The sequence below is a fragment of the Camponotus floridanus genome, unplaced genomic scaffold (assembly GCF_003227725.1).
Source record: "Camponotus floridanus strain SB8 unplaced genomic scaffold, Cflo_v7.5 scaffold213, whole genome shotgun sequence".
NCBI classification, from domain to species: Eukaryota; Metazoa; Arthropoda; class Insecta; order Hymenoptera; family Formicidae; genus Camponotus; species Camponotus floridanus.
The window spans coordinates 65,725-83,987 of NW_020229341.1; the positions used below are offsets into that span (position 1 = coordinate 65,725).

General features: G+C 28.1%; 1 protein-coding gene across 2 annotated transcripts; it reads right to left on the minus strand.

Moving 5' to 3' along the window:
- Positions 1–7,101: 7,101 nt before the first annotated feature.
- Positions 7,102–11,516, minus strand: LOC105258432 (cytochrome P450 4C1-like). Of its 2 annotated transcripts, none has more exons than XM_025408527.1 (12): positions 11,179–11,516; positions 10,774–10,883; positions 10,446–10,536; positions 10,117–10,302; positions 9,779–9,872; positions 8,879–8,981; positions 8,656–8,761; positions 8,313–8,419; positions 8,155–8,223; positions 7,779–7,947; positions 7,411–7,590; positions 7,102–7,344 (listed from the first exon to the last, which is right to left on the minus strand). In XM_025408527.1, exons 1-12 carry the CDS (start codon positions 11,339–11,341, stop codon positions 7,145–7,147), a joined length of 1,578 nt encoding a protein of 525 aa, XP_025264312.1. In that variant the 5' UTR covers positions 11,342–11,516; the 3' UTR covers positions 7,102–7,144. The 2 variants fall into 2 exon arrangements, with proteins under 2 accessions (XP_025264312.1, XP_025264311.1); XM_025408526.1 differs by having other exon boundaries at positions 8,879–9,002.
- Positions 11,517–18,263: the final 6,747 nt, after the last annotated feature.

An 18,263-nucleotide genomic window follows, 5' to 3' on the forward strand; every position in this document is an offset into this window, starting at 1 on the left:
GTTAAAGAGAGAACATACTTTTACGAAGAAAAATACTATTACTCACATTCGTTAAATTCTTTAATATGTGATCCAACATTTTTTTATCTCTTGCATGTTTCTTAATAATATGAAAATAATTAAGATAATCATTGTTTTGCATTTTTCCATGATTTTTCAGTTTATTTATTAATATTTATCTATTAAATTTTATATGCTAATTATACGTGTAATCATAGCAGAATCTTGTGAATAACTTTTACTATTTCTTCATTAGGAAGAGATTTGTATATTTCCCACATTTCATCCCAAAATTGTTCTTACCAAATCAGAATATATCCATTCTTTTCATCATACTAACAATAAGATGTTTAATAAAAAAATATATCGGTTATGAAAATTCAAATTATAATTTTCTATTATTTCATATTTTTATTTATTCTGCTTAAATAATGCCTCTTCCGCATCATTGACGGAGTTATGCTTATTTGAATTTATCCGAAATTTTGACATGAAGTTACCTATGCAATAATTTTGTTGAGCAGTATGTATACAATGATATATGATGTATACACACTTTTACTGTTAAATTTAACATATTTCACATGTCCCAATTTAGCCACTCTAATTTTAATGTTAATTTAATAGAAGGCAAGTATGTAAATAAATAACACAAGTAATATGCTTAAAAATTAACAAAAAAGTGTAGCACTTAAACTTTATGTGGAAATAAAGTTTATGGTAAATTAGCATATTTATAATATTAAATTTAATTGAAAGAAAATGTTATTCTTACATTTTTATGATAAATAACAGAAGAGATATGTCGATTTAACATATGGACACTGTTATAGGGAGAAAAATAACACAACTTATCTGTTCAGTTTAACATATAGCATATTCCATCAAAAATACGTGCATTTACATATTAATTGTGTTGTTTTAACTCTTAGAAACGATAAATATTAATTCAACGCAGAAATATCAAAATAACGCAATGATAATATGTTACGTTAACATAAGAGTTTGTTAAAAATTTAACACAAAAGTTTTTACACGAGAAAATTTTAACAGAAATACAAAATGTTTTTTACTGTGTACCACATAGGAGTGTCTTATTGTTAGTTTTCTAAATATAATTTTGCATTCGCATTTATATATCATTAATGTAGCAGTTTTAAATAATAACCGACAACGAGCTTGACAAGTAAATACAGACAGACTTGAGCCCATGTGTATATACAGGGTCTACCAAAAGTGTGGAAACCCCTAAATATCTCGGAAAATATACGTTTTACAGAAAAGTGTTTCCAACAAAAGTTGTAGGGTTTAAGAAGATCTATATACTGATTCTACCAGTTTGACCTTGGATGGCGTCGTCAAGGTCAGGTCAAGGTCACATTGACTTTTTTAAATGACACCCCCTACATTTGATTGCATATTCTTATAGCTTAATTCAAGAGCTTTCCAAAACACTATAATAATGTTCATTTTTATTAAGTACTTTGCGAGTTATGAGGGTTGAAATAATTTCTTAATTTTACATAAACCATAAAATATCTAGTAAACCATTCATTTTTCGATTATCTTACCTTCATACTTTTATGTACAAAATAATGAAAGGAATCAATTGGTGTAAAGAAAACATACAGTTGTTTTTAAGAAAAAATATGGAATTGTTAATTGCAAATTACATATTTTTTCTTAGAAACAACTATGTGTTTTCTTTACACCAATTGATTCCTCTCATTAATTTGTACATAAAAGTATGAAGGTAAGATAATCGAAAAATGAATGGTTTACTAGATATTTTATGGTTTATGTAAAATTAAGAAATTATTTCAACCCTCATAACTCGCAAAGTACTTAATAAAAATGAACATTATTATAGTGTTTTGGAAAGCTCTTGAATTAAGCTATAAGAATATGCAATCAAATGTAGGGGGTGTCATTTAAAAAAGTCAATGTGACCTTGACCTGACCTTGACGACGCCATCCAAGGTCAAACTGGTAGAATCAGTATATAGATCTTCTTAAACCCTACAACTTTTGTTGGAAACACTTTTCTGTAAAACGTATATTTTCCGAGATATTTAGGGGTTTCCACACTTTTGGTAGACCCTGTATATTGTGAACATAAACGACGAGGGCAGAATGTACTTTCGATAGTCAGGGACAACACGATAAACAGTTTTGAATAAAGAACGTGAGAATATTGAAAAATCCTTAGGAGATTTTTACATTAATTTAATAAATTAATTAATTTGTGCCATTAAAAAAGATTAAAAATAATAAAGGTATAAGAACTCGAAATATAAAATTAACAAATTAGTTTCAATAGCAATACGAGTCGAGCGTCGATGTTATGACATATTTATTTATTTATTATACAAAAAAAGCATGAAACAAATAAAAATAAAATTAAAATTAAAGGAAGGAATAGCGAACGTTTCGATCCTATTTTTGGGTCATCTTTAGCGCACATATGATAATGTGGTATAATTATAATAAAGGTGTTACATATCTGAATCGATGAGATAGGATGCCGTCCAAAGTAATACTAAATGTCTCGGTATCTCGACGATGCCTATGTAAAATATAGGTGAAACAAGATAAATGGATAATGTAAATTAATATATAATGGAAAAATATTAAAATTTAACGTAAAAAGATTAAAAAGATGTAGAGTTAAATGTCCATTTTCAAAAAATTTTTAAATAAATATAAACTGAACATAGAGTAAAAAATAATAAAAATTAAAGAAATCAAAAGTTAAAACCATGAAATTGAAATATACTTCCAGGCATCGAAGATAATGGCGAGTCGAGGAGACAAATGGAAACAAGTTAATATCTCTAAAGACAAAGAACGACTAATCTTTAACAGATAGATGTGACTAATTTATAAACGGTAAAGTGAATCAAAGGATATATAAAAATGTACACATAAGGAAAGTCGCAGACCTATTTGTTATGATAGAAAACTAAGTTACATCTTTGACAAGTTGTTTATTATATTTAAATAAATTTCTGGTAAACGTTAAGTGTCTGTTTGCAAATTTAAACCATATGTTTTGCCTTTATAACATTTCAGAAATTAATCTCTTACTCAAAAATGGTTCCCGATCTAAAATCTGTACATCCTCCCAATTAAAAACATGATCAAAACCGACCCTGTGATTAGAGATGACAGACTGAGTATTAGTATAAAAGATTAATATTGAAAACAAAACGAATATAAATCAAAGTATCAAATTCATTTCACAAAACATTTTGTGCAAAAGAATGTTTTGCTAATATATATACTCCTAGACAAAATTAACGCATAATTTTTTTCACTTTTTTTTAAAAGCTGATATTTAAATTTTAACGAAAAATTTTATAGAACAAGTGAAAAAAATTATACGTTAATTTTGTCCAGGAGTATGTATATTGTTACGTCTGGTGGACTCCACGATTCTTTTCTTTCTTCGAAATGATACCGTGAAAGAAAAATCAAGGATCGGTTTGCATTTGAAGCACAAAGCAATCCTTGTTCGAATAATGATAGCGCATAGAAAAACGGAACCTAACCCGCGATATACAGGGTGGGGAAAAAGTATGGAAGCAAACAATTATTTCCGAAACTATTCATTTTTCGACAAAATGTCTTAGACATCATTTTTATGGTATGAAAAGATGTATTATGTGGCATAGACGGCATGACCTTGAAATGACCCTTACGAGCTGCATACAAATAAAGTAAAAAATTTCAAATGGAACTCGTCAGTTTTTGTTACAGATTCTTGTAGCTGATGTCGAAACGTTTACAAAACATGCATATGAGTCCCATTCCCTTAAAAACACTCCCAGTTACGAAACAATTGTGATAATTCGTATTTCCTACTTTTGGCTTATCCTTTACGGAACCTGTTTCATTAAATCGTTGAATTGTCTTAGCAACGATAGATCTTACTATGCCCGGTTGTCCGATTCGAAAAGTTTCATTAAACAAAACTGTAACTTCATCGTGAGTTCTTTCATTCTCACCCCAACCACGCATCATCAACAGCGATATTCGCTCTCGTTCTGTTAATCGGGCCATCGTGAAAATAACATTTGAAATTACAGAAATGAAAATCAGTAACAATTCCTATGATAGAAAACGACAAAAATAGCAAATTTTCAAAATACAATATCCGAAACTTGTATGCCAATTGACACTACTTTTTTAAGGATAAAATAAATGATAATAATAAATAAGGTAGCGATGATCAAGAAATCAAAAAAATTCTATGAATATTCATAGACAGTGTATCATATGACAACAGATACAATTACATGTTATTAGTGGACGCAACTGAACGTCATGATGCGAAATCAGTAAGCAATGTCAATGTGCATACAAATTGTTTGTATCACAATTGTTTCGTAACTGGGAGTGTTTTTAAGGGAATGGGGCTCATATGCAGTGTTTTGTAAACGTTTCGACATCAGCTACAAGAATCTGTAACAAAAACTGACGAGTTCCATTTGAAATTTTTTACGTTATTTGTATGCAGCTCGTAAGGGTCATTTCAAGGTCATGCCGTCTATGCCACATAATACATCTTTTCATACCATAAAAATTATGTCTAAGACATTTTGTCGAAAAATGAATAGTTTCGGAAATAATTGTTTGCTTCCATACTTTTTCCCCACCCTGTATAATCATTTAAACCTAATATTGAGAATGGCCAGTTGAGATAGCGCTAAAGAAACTTTAAATAAACTTTTGAATTATGAGACTCGGAAGTATAAGAAATTCGAACCACCCGTATCTATGGCTATAACTTGCTTCATCTTAGAGATGTTAAACAAAGAGCCTGTGGTCTTCGAGAAATTGACCATAGGTAAACATAAAACAAATCCTCTGAAATTAATACTGCACGTGCGCTCGTTCGACAGGCCATCCTCAATCGTCAAAGCATTAAGCGATAAGATAATCAGTTCGCTCCCACTCTCAACTGGATGGAACTAAATCTCCAGCGAAAGGGCTTAAACAATAAAAATCTTAAGAAACGCCTCTCCTCCCAAAAATCAGCCTCCTTGTCCTTAAGAAGGGAGTATTGAAATTATTACAAAAAATTCCCACCATCCAGTAAGGAGGAGAAGGAACTACTTTAAAAAATGCAAGCGCAAGGCGCGAGAGCTCACTTGCTATCTAGTTCACTAAGCGTTCATTAGTTCGTTAGATCTTTAGTTCACTTATTATCTAGTTCACTAAATGTTCACTAAGCATTCACTAATAAGCACTAACTAGCACTATAAGCAGCACAGTCGACAGTTCAGTTTACAGTTCCAGTCAAGTTTCAGTCATTCAATTTTAAAATTATATAGCCTCGGGAATCCCTTTTCTTGCATTATGCAGTTAAATTATTAATTTGTTTTATATACAGTGAAAATGATTTTGTTAACATTTAATTGTGTATTATGTGAAATTTCTGATGAACATCTCCATTACTCGGCTCTTCATGTTATAAACCTCCGACTTCAACCATTGCAATTTTATCAACGCATTTATTTTTGTGATCCTAACGAGTTGTGAATAAATTTAAGTAATTTTTATTTTCTCCCTTTCCCATATCTTACTATCTCATAATTTAAAATTTATGTCTGACAAATAATTTTAAACAGTTTAATAATCATTAAATCTTTACTAATTACTATCAATCAATCAATTAATCCTTGTCTCACTTCTCCTCCAGCTTCATTCCTTGTTCTTCCTAATTCGCCTAGAATCTCCGAAAGGCGATTCGCGAATAAATCTCCTAAGATCTTTATCCATTCGTTCAAGATTTCAGCATTGGAATTTACGAATACTTCCTCTATTTATTCGCTTTGGATTTCAGCATTGGAATTCGCGAACAAATCTCCTAAGATCTTTATCCATTCGTTCAGGATTTCAGCATTGGAATTCACGAATACTTCCTTTATTTATTCGCTCTGGATTTCAGCATTGGAATTCGCTAATAAATCTCCTAAGATCTTTATCCATTCGTTCAGAATTTCAGCATTGGAATTCACGAATATTTCCTTATTTATTTGTCCTGGATTTCAGCATTGGAATTCGCGAATACTCTTCTGCTCTCCGAAGATTCCGAAGAATAATCCATCCCTAGTTTCCTTTAATTTTTTCTCTTTTTCTTTTCTCTCTCTCTACTACTTTCTTTGTATTATCACTACTTTTGGGAGAAACCGTTAAAATAGATAAATAATATTTGAAATAACTAATAATTTTTGACTTAGACTTGGCAAATCTCTTATTTAAAATTTTATTATTGTATTTTAATTTGGACCTGTGTTTCAGCGAAATTTAGAAAATTTTAATTCTAACTATAACACATACGCGAGAATATAACACATACGCGAGAATATATAAATACACACACACACACACACACATACTCACTCATGCATAACTACAACTCCTAAGATGTATTTTTCTTTCCTTATATTTTCTTTATATAATATATTTTTTTTTATTTAATGTAGAATATAATTATTTAACCCGTTCTCTTCCCTAAATCCTGAGATAGCACTAGGTCCTATCCCGCGTAACAAGGATTAAATTCCTTTATTCAAAAGAGACCACCGAACGAATAGGCGTAAAACTCAGAGTTAAAGAGACCTTCGGTCGCTGACCTGTGTCAGACCCTTCACATTCGTTCGACCCGATCCACACACACGCCCGAATAAAGTGTGTCACGGTAAGTAAGTTACGTTCTTCCATACAACCTATACTTTCAGGGTCTGGACGTAACAATATATATATATATATATATATATATATATATATATATATATATACAAAATTAATATAAATTATTTAAAAAATGTACCTTTTATATTAGACTTTTGTTTTATTTATCATTTTTTATCATAAAATTCATACATATATATTGTCTTAATACAAATAAATTTTATTGCTCATTTGAATGGGTTTACAAGGATCTAACTTATAAGAAATTCTGTGTGGATATTTTGACGATTAAATATAATGTCTATATATATATACACACACACACATATATATATATATATATATATATATATAATATTTTAATCATAAAATACAGAACATATAATATCCTTAATTATTTTCTTCAATTTTTGTGATGCAATGCTGTATACTCAATTTATTACACTTACGTAGCATCCGCGTTAGTTTTAAACAATTTTTGTTTGCATGTGATTGGGATGAATTTCACATGAACTGGATGAGAAGGACGAATAACTAAATCCAATTTTAATTGAATATCTTTCAAATAATCAACGGGTTCCAAATAAAAATTATGCACCAAAGGAGCTATGATAGATTTCATCTCCAAGAGACCATATCGTTGACCTATTCAGTGTCAAACTTATTAAAAATGATCGACATAAGGAGAAACAAAAATTGCAGGCAATTTACCTATGCAATTCCTTGACCCTGCACTGAAAGGTAGATAAGAATAAGGATGACGATTCTTTATTTTCTCAGGCAAAAATCTATCCGGATCAAATACTTCTGGATTTGGCCAAAAATTGGGATCTCTGTGAACTGCGTTGATATTAAGCAATAAGATCGTTTCAGCGGGTACGACATATGATTCTGGAAAGCATGTTATAAAATTAAAAAATATTAAAATTTACAAAAAATGATATTTTGAAAAAAAACGAAATGTACATAATGTATTCTTAAAATATTAATACATTAATATTATTTTACATTCCGTAATATATTCTGTGCTATGTAACATATTCAAAGATATACTATATAGAAAAAAAGTGAATAATTACGTAATTTTACATCATCTCCAGTGCATCGTGATATTATACCCACGCTGGGATACAAACGTAACACTTCCTTTAAACATCTATCTAAATATGATAAATTTTGCAGTGATCTCATGTTGAGTTTCCCTCCATTCTCTAGCATCACATCATCGACTTCAAGCCTCACACGCTCCTATGTTATCCATAATAATTTAAATATATTTCTTAATATTCTACTTTTTATTTACATAGATGTAAATAAATTCTTAAAAATCAAAATAAAAAATAAAGTGATATACATATTTACTAATATTGAAAAAATATATTGTAACAAAAAAGAACTTGACATTTAAAAATTGTAATTTAAATAATATATTGCAATATATTTAGAAATAGATACCTGAATATCCTTATGTTCAGCTAATAGTAATAAAGTAAACATTATACCTATCGCTATGGAATCATGACCCTGTAATCATCATCATATCATCATATATTATAAGTGATTAGATAATGTGTACAAAAAAAGATTAATAAAAAAAGATTACAGATACGTACTGCCAACATAAAGGTATCAACTTCCTCTCTAATGTCCAAATCAGTTAAAGAATATTCTTGAGATGCCGCTAATAAAAGGTCCAACATAGCTAACCGCTTTTTTTTAACTAAAATAAAGCATATTAGAAACAAATTCATTTTTGCGTGTTGCGTTTTAATTTTTAAACGTTTTTTGATAAAAATTCAAATTCTGTTACAAATAATAATAATTTAATTTTACAGCAAATATGTTGTGATTATGTTTAGTATAAATACTATAAGTATAATTACTATACGTATAAGTATAATTTATAATATTAGATTGCGCAATCAAATTTAAATTAGAAACTTTAATCGTACGTACTTCCAAACACCTCAACATCATTTGTCGCCGCTTCTTTAAGACTTTCAAGGTTTTCTAAGTATTGATCATTGGTACGTTCGTGATAAAGTTTTCTTTCCGCAATAATCTATGTACATGAGTATAAACTTTTACAGTGATTTTTTTATATTAATAATGTATTAATAGAGTAATTTTAAATATAAATATTTGAAGAATTTAAATTAATGTTTTTTATATTACCTACTTTTTCCGTAAATCCATGCAATATTTTTAAAATTTTCTTTTGCTTTCTTCCTTGTGATGACAAAGAGAAGATCATATCGTTGCGAAACCAAGGCTTGAATGATCTTAACAGTAATTCAATAAAGCTATATAATTACAATAATAATGTAATTTTATAAAAGCTTTATTTTAAAAATGTTATTTAAACCTATCCTAACATGTCAAAATAATCTTTATATATTCATGTACAAGAGATTAAAAATTTTAAATTATATTTGTGACGAAAAAGATAGGAACTTTTTGAAACATTGTACTTTTGTTTCAGTTATAATTTTCAGATTAAAAATAATTTCTCTTTAGATTTTATTTTACATTTCATTCTTTTCTTAATTTTACAACATGTCTTAATATTTCTCATTTTTTTAACATTTCAAAATAATGTTTATTTTATAATGAAATATTTAGCAATGAACAATACATTTTCACACTGCAGTTTGCCCATTTAAACGAATTGATATCCTTATTAATTGTTTATCTTCTTATAATTAATATGTAACATATTTATGAGAGTTAAAATAATTATTACCATATGTTAATGTCCTACAACAATTATTACGAGTTATTGTAACTATTTTTTCATGTAATTTTTAATTAATTTGTATGTCATTTTTACATTACACTTAAAGTCACAATAACAAAAATAAATGAAAAGCATTGTGTCAATTATTTAACATTTTTAATTTGTCAATAAGTAACATATGACGAATGAGATATTTTAACCTAAAATTTAGAGTGGACATGTGAAAAATGTTATTATAATTAAAATTTTATTTTTTACTTTGTATATGTATCAAAATCATATCTTGAAAGATCATAAATATATTACATAATTATGTATATTTACTGCAGCCATATAAATTACCTATAAAATACCAATTCGATCATGTCGTGAATTGCATTTCGATATTGTTGCTGGAATTCGCCGAGAGTTCGTAAAGAGACACCCATGGCGGTTTCTACAAACACATTTATTTTATAAGATATAAATAAAGTCAGTCAAAGATTATTACAGCTGAATATTTAATAGATAGTTTTAAGTATAATAAAACAGATATTACTTATCTGCCCATCTATCGATACGATCGATGTATGTATAGGAAGAAGTTATCTTTTTTATTATCTTATAATCTTAAAAATCGATCTCGTGCAAAATGAAATTCTTGGTCATAACGTACAATGAGAATTTTACAATAGCCTTACCGCATATCGCGTTTAGCGTATGTTCACTAATAAATGGCAATAAATCCTTTACTACTGTCCCTCCAACATCCATCAAAAATTTAGTCATGCAATCTCCCTCTTTGATTAAGATATCAGCAAATTGGTTCAATATATTAAAATGAAATGTAGGTGTTAATATTTTTCGCCGCGTTTGCCATTTAAATCCTATAACAAAAACAAGATACTACATCAAAATACAAATAATATTATGTAATATTACTGTCAGAAAGACAGTAAATAATATTATTTCTCTACATTTATTTTTTTTATATCGCACGATATTATTTTGTAATCTTTTAACTGCTTACCTTTGCTGGTGAGAAGTCCTGTGCCGAGCCAAGGATGCAATGGGTCATAGAAAAAACCTTTTTCGATATGTTTTGTGCTACTTAATATCGTCTAAAGTAACGCAAAACATATTAAAAAAGAGAAACTGTTCCTTATATCTCATTGAATTAAATACATAAATAATGATTGTATCTTAAATTTATATCTAGTCTTATTGATTAAGAATATTTTTTCTTATTATCTTTTTAAGAAACATATTTTTCTGAATAAAAGTGTTCTTATGAATCGCATGTTTTCAAAAGCTTGTTAATTCGTAATGTCTATGGAAAATTGAATTTCTTTTATTACCTCTAAATCATCTGGATGACGAATAGACACCACAAAAGTGGAAAACAGCAAAAATTTATAGATAGGATAATATTCATTAGATAATGTACAGAGGAGCTTCCATTTTTCTTCTGAAAATTATATTATAAATATTAATGTACAAAAATTTCGATGGAATTAATTTTAATTTCAACATTAGTGCATTTTTACTCAAATTCGTTGGAAACATATTAATAAAAAAAATTGTATTTTTTAATTAAACAAGTAATTATTGTGAAAAAAAGTGCTCAGATAAGATCTGTATGTATTCTTGATAAGTATATGTTTCAAAGTACATGATTTATAAATCTAATTTGTATAAATAACGGATCATTTATTTAATTAATATAAATAGATAGATAAATAGATTAAAAATTTTGTATTTACTTTCTGAAGTAAGCCATTGAAACACGTTGCCAACAATTGGTAAACCCGGTGGTCCCGGTATGAGTTTAATGAGTTGCCAGTTTCTTTTATAATTTATGTAATACTTATTATACAAATAATATATCAATAAAATAAACATACATAATATCGATATAGTATACATCGTTTCTTAATCTGATATTCTTGACCGTCTAAGTAATCTGAACCTTCGTCTATTTATTGTTTTTTTTTTATTCTTGGATCATATGTATTACATAAATATTTTTTGATACATATAAAAGTAGATATTTGATTTTCGACAAATTTGGCAACTATCTTGATATTCTAAAGAATATTAATGCTGAAAGTGAGAGAGGGAGAAAATAAAAGATCGTTGTAATACATTAATCGCATATTTTTTGTAGTTAATAATTTAATCAAGATATAAAAGATATGTTAAATTTCATTCCAGGGAAAAATATTACATATGCACTAAATTTGTTAATCAAATAAAAAAATGTTTAATCTGCCAATTTCTTGCAATTGTTTCTCTATTGTATAATATAAAATTTCGCCAGATTCTACTGCAACATCTTAACTGTATTTAATAGTATTATAATATTAAGGCGAGTGTTAACATCATATCTATTATATGTCAAATCTTTAACATAAATTGTTTCTGATATTTTTATAATTTTATTTATTCTATTACTGTAAAAAATGTCCTTAAGATCATATCATAATATCCGATTACAACTCATTTCTGTAATTATTTATAAATATCTTAAATCAATGAAAATATTTTTATTGGTATGCAATGATACAAAGTTGTAATAAACCAAAGTTATAAAGTATTTAAAGTATTTGCAAGCTCTGTCATAAACAAAAAAAATTTTGAAAACTTTTTCTGTTTAAATATTATTATATATTGATATTATAATATTATTAATAATTAATATATAATATTAATTAATAAAATTTTAGCAATATGAGACAAAACTAAGGACTCATGGTATTTGAAATAATTTCTGTTAAAACCACCATGTTTACGCCAATTAATCAGTATTAAACACTGAAATTTTGCAAAAGAATGTTATAAAATTTTATTTTGTACAAATATTATGAAGATTACCTGATAGATTATATGATGCGACGATCGCAACACCACTCAAATTATTAAAATGAAATCACAAATTTTGTTATGGAAACATATAATTCAGTGCAATAATTCTGCGCAAACTAATAAGAGATATGTGAGGCTTATATTTATAACCGTTTTTCAGATGAAGAACGTATTAATAATCAGATATTATTTTTAATAAGTGGGGATCCCGTTTGTCTACATTCCCGATTGCCAACTTCATTTGCGCACAGTACTTTGCCTAACTGCACAGTTTCTTTTGCCTATATCCCGATTGCTTATATCCCGATTATCTACAAGTATTATTGCACACACCGAAAACATGAAAATACGAAAGTACTATTGCACATAATACATTGTTGCTTGCATGCACGATTGCACACATGAAATTATTGCATACATGCAGATTGCACATATGATATTATTGAGCACATACATATTGCACACATAATATTATTATACACAAGCAGTTGGCAAATGGTAATGTAGACAACTGAAGCCCTTCCTATTCTGAAATCAATTCATGAACAAATCCGTAAAATAAGATATCTGTTTATGAAAATGTTGTTCAAAGAATTTTTGTGCAAAAGAAATGAATATTGAAATATATCTTTGTTGCTTAAGTCTGCTTTTTTGTGTATAAAACTAATCATTTGAATCTTTTATAAACTAAATATTTTGAATATATTAGAACTAAAAACATGGTACAAACAAATAAAGTTATATAAATGTATTTATTTTTAATCGACATAATTTTCTTAGAATCTTAGAATCTTACATGTATATACTCTTCTATCTGAGAAAGTACTTGTGTAGATACAGTATGTTCTGCCCCTGCGGAGGGCTCCACTTTCGGAAGATAAAACCCAACCTAATATATGTCCGTGATATGGGGTATACCTCGCTTTGCATAGAAAGTTATAAACCCATACTATATGTACACTGCGCGACAACGATTCGTTCCTTGGTCCCTCTCGCGGGGCAAGGGGAGCGTAGCCTTTAACCAATCAGCCACTGCCACGCTGCCAGCTGATTGGTCACTTCTACGCTTCCCTTGCTTCGCGAGAGGGGAGCCGCGGAATGAATCGTCGTCGCGCAGTATATATATAATAATATATATACATAGTATCAAGAAAAATATGTTCTATTTATAATACTTCTTTTGTTTATAACTTTTAAATATACGACGTGTGCCGACTAAAACCTTTTGAATATTACTCAAAGGTCATCACCTTGACAATATATGTCAAATTTAAAATAATCCGAGGTGGCTCTCTTAAGCTAAATAATTACCATAAATTTTGCATTTACATATATCATTAATCTAAGAAATCGATTACGTTGTGTAATAATTGATTGATATTAAAAGCAATGTAAGATTAAGATATCCTTTCATGAAAAAATCCGAAAAATAAGATATCTGTTTATAAAAAAGTTGTTCAAAAAAAATTGTTGTGCAATAGAAATGAATATTAAAATAAATATTGATGTATATCTTTATTGCATAAGACTGCTTTTTTGTGTATAAAACTAAAAACATGTTACAAACGAATAAATGTCAAAGTTAAAATTATTCGAGGTACCTCTCCTAAACTAAATAATTACCATAAATTTTGCATTTACATATATCATTAACTTAATGAGTCGATTACATTGTGTAATAATGATTGACGTTAAAATCAATGTGAGAATAAAATATCAATTCATGAAAAAATCCGTAAAATAAGATATCTGTTTATAAAAAAGTTGTTCAAAAAATTGTTGTGCAAAAGAAATGAATATTGAAATGAATATTGAAGTATCTTTATTGATTAAGTCTGCTTTTTTTGTATAAAACTAATTATTTGAATCTTTTATAAACTAAATTTATATTTAGTTTATAAAAGATTCAAATGATTAGTTAAACTATTAATTAAACTATATTTTCTATCAAGGCATATTGTTTTTATATTATTTTAAATTTATATTTTTATATTATTTTTTATATTATTATTATATTATTATATACTTTTATATTATTTTTAAATTATTATATTATTATTATAATTGTCTTTATATTATTATTAAATAACCGCACAGGTAACAATACTATTTTCTTATAATATAACTTTTTAGAAATATTTCTATTATAGGACAAGTAAATATTTAAAAAATGTCGATAAGATATATTGTATGTTTTGCTACAACTGTATAGTTGCAGAAAATATAATTATAATAAAATTTTCACACATTAATTAATAATTTTATGACATTATTTTTCTAAATTATATTACATTAATATTATTACATCAATTTCTCATAATATATCATTTTTATCGTGCGTTGTTTCTTTGGATACATGGTCATGTATCGCTTGATAATTTAAGCTGTAACGATTTATTTATTTTCTTTCTTATATTGTACCAGTGAAAGAATCTACAAAAGGATCGAAACATTTGGTCAGGTTAATTACACATAACTCGATAATAAATACAATTTAACATTACGCACCGTTTACTGCGTACAGGCTCCAATTGGTCCTTTTTTATTATTAATTTTTCTGTTATAAATTATTAATTTGGAGCCTTTACTTTTACATTTTAATTATTTATATTATATAAACGTCAATACACAAATGTTCTGATTGAATTTTGTTTTTAATATATTATTTTTATTCAAATATGTTAGACAGATAAATAAAAATAAAGAAAATGGATTATAATTTTAACGCGATAGAAACAGCAAAATTTTAATTGTGCGCGCGTGCGTGCGCGCGCGCGCGCGCGCGTGTGTGTGTGTGTGTGTAGAAGAGGAGAAGAAGAAGGAGGATTCCATTAAAAGTCAACGGCTTTTAAAATTCGATTCGATTTATTTTTCCGTATCTTCTTCCTCGATAACGTTTTAGATTAATAAAATTTGTTCAGGTGTCTATTTGTCCCCAGTTTTATTTAAAAAAAATTCTAAGGTTTCGAATTTTTGTAAGAGTTATCTGGCTATTGTTGGTTAGATATATCGATTTGGATCGGCTAAATTCGCCATCGATATCTTGTCCTCCTTTCTGATAAGTTTCAGAATGTTAGTGCAATTTTGTTTTACGTTTATCGACAGTGTGTGTGTGTGTGTGTGTGTGTGTGTGTGTGTGTGTGTGTGTGTGTGTGTGTGTGTGTGTGTGTGTGTGTGTGTGTGTGTGTGTGTTAGATGTGATTGACTGCTGATAAATAATTAGATGAAGAAAAATTATGTTTATATTTTCGTCGAAAGTTATTACATCTTTGTCGTAAAAGTCAGAATCCCAATTTCTTCAACGATGAACAGTTGATTCATGTATCTCGTAATTTAAAAAATTTTAATTATTAAAAAACTCGACGCTGCTGAATAATATACAAATAAATTTGGCAGCGTGCAGTTTTTTAATAATTAAAATTTTTTAAATTACGAGCTACATGAATCAACTGTTCATCGTTGAAGAAATCGGGATTCTGACTTTTACGACAAAGATGTAATAATTTTCGACGATAATATAAACATAATTTTTCTTCACCTAATTATTTATCAGCAGTCAATCACATCTAACACATACACACACACACACACACACACATATACACACACACACACACACACACAGAGAGAGGGAGAGAGAGAGAGAGAGAGAGAGAGAGAGAGAGAGAGAGAGAGACAGAGAGAGAGAGAGAGAGAGAGACAGACACACACACACTGTTGATAAACATAAAATAAAATCGCACTCTTTTATTCTCGACGTAATTTTCTATTTAAATATATCATTACTTTTTGTAGATAGTTATGACAACTATTTTACACAATTTTTTTTAATACAGCAATTTTTTATTAAAATAATATTTTGTGAAATAGTTCTATACAATAATGTTTTACTACTGAGATGACTCGACTTCTTTTTTTTACCGTTTTTTGAAAAGGTAATTTTTTTAGGATATCACTAATTTTTGTAGACAATTAAGAAATAACTATTTTGCACATTAACTTTGTTTAATGTAACATTTTTGTAGTTTAAATAATACTATGTCTTGTGCATAAAACAGTTTTTTACAATAACATAAAATTTTTTACAATTTAATACTTACACATGATTAACTTTTTTATACTTTTTAAAAAAGTAATTTTTGAGAATATGTTAAATATCCAAATAAATAAGCAAAGAATCTGCCACCAGCCCGTCATTTCATTAAAATATGACGATCTTCTCTACTTAATATACTTTTTGCAAACTTCGTAAAGTTAAAATATTAACAAAGCTACATTCTTCAATTGAAAAGTTTAATATTACTGGCAATAACGAAAGGAATATTACTGAGATGTTACTGAAATAGTCAAAATTATTAATTGATTCTTTCTATAAAATATTACTGATTTACAGCGCTGTACTTACGAGTATATAATAATTACTGTAATCAGTGATTATTTACTGTTTTTCAGTGATAATACACTGATTCACTTTTAGAGAGTGCTTTATTCGACAACATTATTAAATATATTATTATGCTAAGAGAAAGACGTCAAAATGCGGTACATGTCATGATGTCAGGAATCTGTGACAGTTAGATCGTCACTTTTACGTCTTAAAAACGTCAATTCGTGACGTCAAGAATAATCAGTGAATGACCAATTTGAAACATCAAAATGACATGTGCTTGCTATCTGGGTGATTGCAATTGCAATAAATTAATCGATACATAGGTAGCAATTATTTGGATAAGTATTACATTCGATATGCATGGTCGATTCAAATAATTGACATCTATAGGTACTTTCCGATTCACACATGATGCGCATAAAGTGACAGAAAATGTATAATAATATGCGTAATATGAACTATACATTTTCTGTCACTTCATGCGCATCATGCGTGAATCGGAAAGTATATTATGTACCGATCAATTCATTCCAATTACAGTCGGTAATTTCTCGCATGATAAAAAAATTTATACATCTCTCATCGTCACGAGAACACAGCGCCTCTTTCGTCAAACGTGCGAACCGTACAAGAAAAATATGTGAAAAATGTAGCCACGACGGTGACGGTGACGTTTCTTAATCAAAAAGTTTCACATAGAGACTTTGTATTGTTATATTTCTGCTTATAGAGCACATAGAGCAAAAATAAAGACACTTTCCTTATATAAATCGAATCCAAGCAATTGATTAAACGTAATAAGAATTTGATCGATTCAGCGGTTATTGAGAACCGATAATATGCATTACTCGCAACTTAGCCTTTCGCGTAAAGATACACGGTGTGTCTTGCGCCTAAGTGATGATGACTCGACTTCAAAGCACTACCGTGTCTCTTGATTATGAACATAAACGACGAGGGCAGAATGTACTTTTGATAGTCAGGGACAACAAGAACAGTTAAACAGTTTTGAATAAAGAACGTGAAAATATTGAAAAATCCTTGGGAGATTATTACATTAATTTAATAAATTAATTAATTTGTGCCATTAAAAAAGATTAAAAATAATAAAGATATAAGACTCGAAATATAAAATTAACAAATTAGTTTCAATAGCAATACGAGTCGATGTTATGACATATTTATTTATTTATTATACAAAAAAGTATGAAACAAATAAAAATAAAATTAAAATTAAACGAAGGAATAGCGAACGTTTGGACCCTATTTTTGGGTCATCTTTAGCGCAAATGTGATGATGTGATAAAATTATAATAAAGGTGTTACATATCTGAATCGATGAAATAGGATGCCGTCCAAAGTAATACTAAATGTCTCGGTAACTCACTATCTTGACGATGCCTATGTAAAATAAAGGTGAAACAAGATAAATGGATAATGTAAATTAATATATAATGGAAAAATATTAAAATTTAACGTAAAAAGATTAAAAAGATGTAAAGAGTTAAATGTCCATTTTTAAAAAATTTTTAAATAAATATAAACTGAACATAGAGTAAAAAAGAAATAAAAATTAAAGAAATCAGAAGTTAA

Bases quoted from the DNA above. Each gene is read 5' to 3' on its own strand.
- LOC105258432 (XM_025408526.1), bottom strand. From the start codon at position 11,341: ATGTATACTATATCGATATTATGTATGTTTATTTTATTGATATATTAT. The intron at 9,003-9,778 runs GTAATTTATATG...GTAATTATATAG, and splicing joins ATCGAATTGGTATTTTATAG to CTTTATTGAATTACTGTTAA. The intron at 7,591-7,778 runs GTAATTATTCAC...CATGCTTTCCAG, and splicing joins TGGAGATGATGTAAAATTAC to AATCATATGTCGTACCCGCT.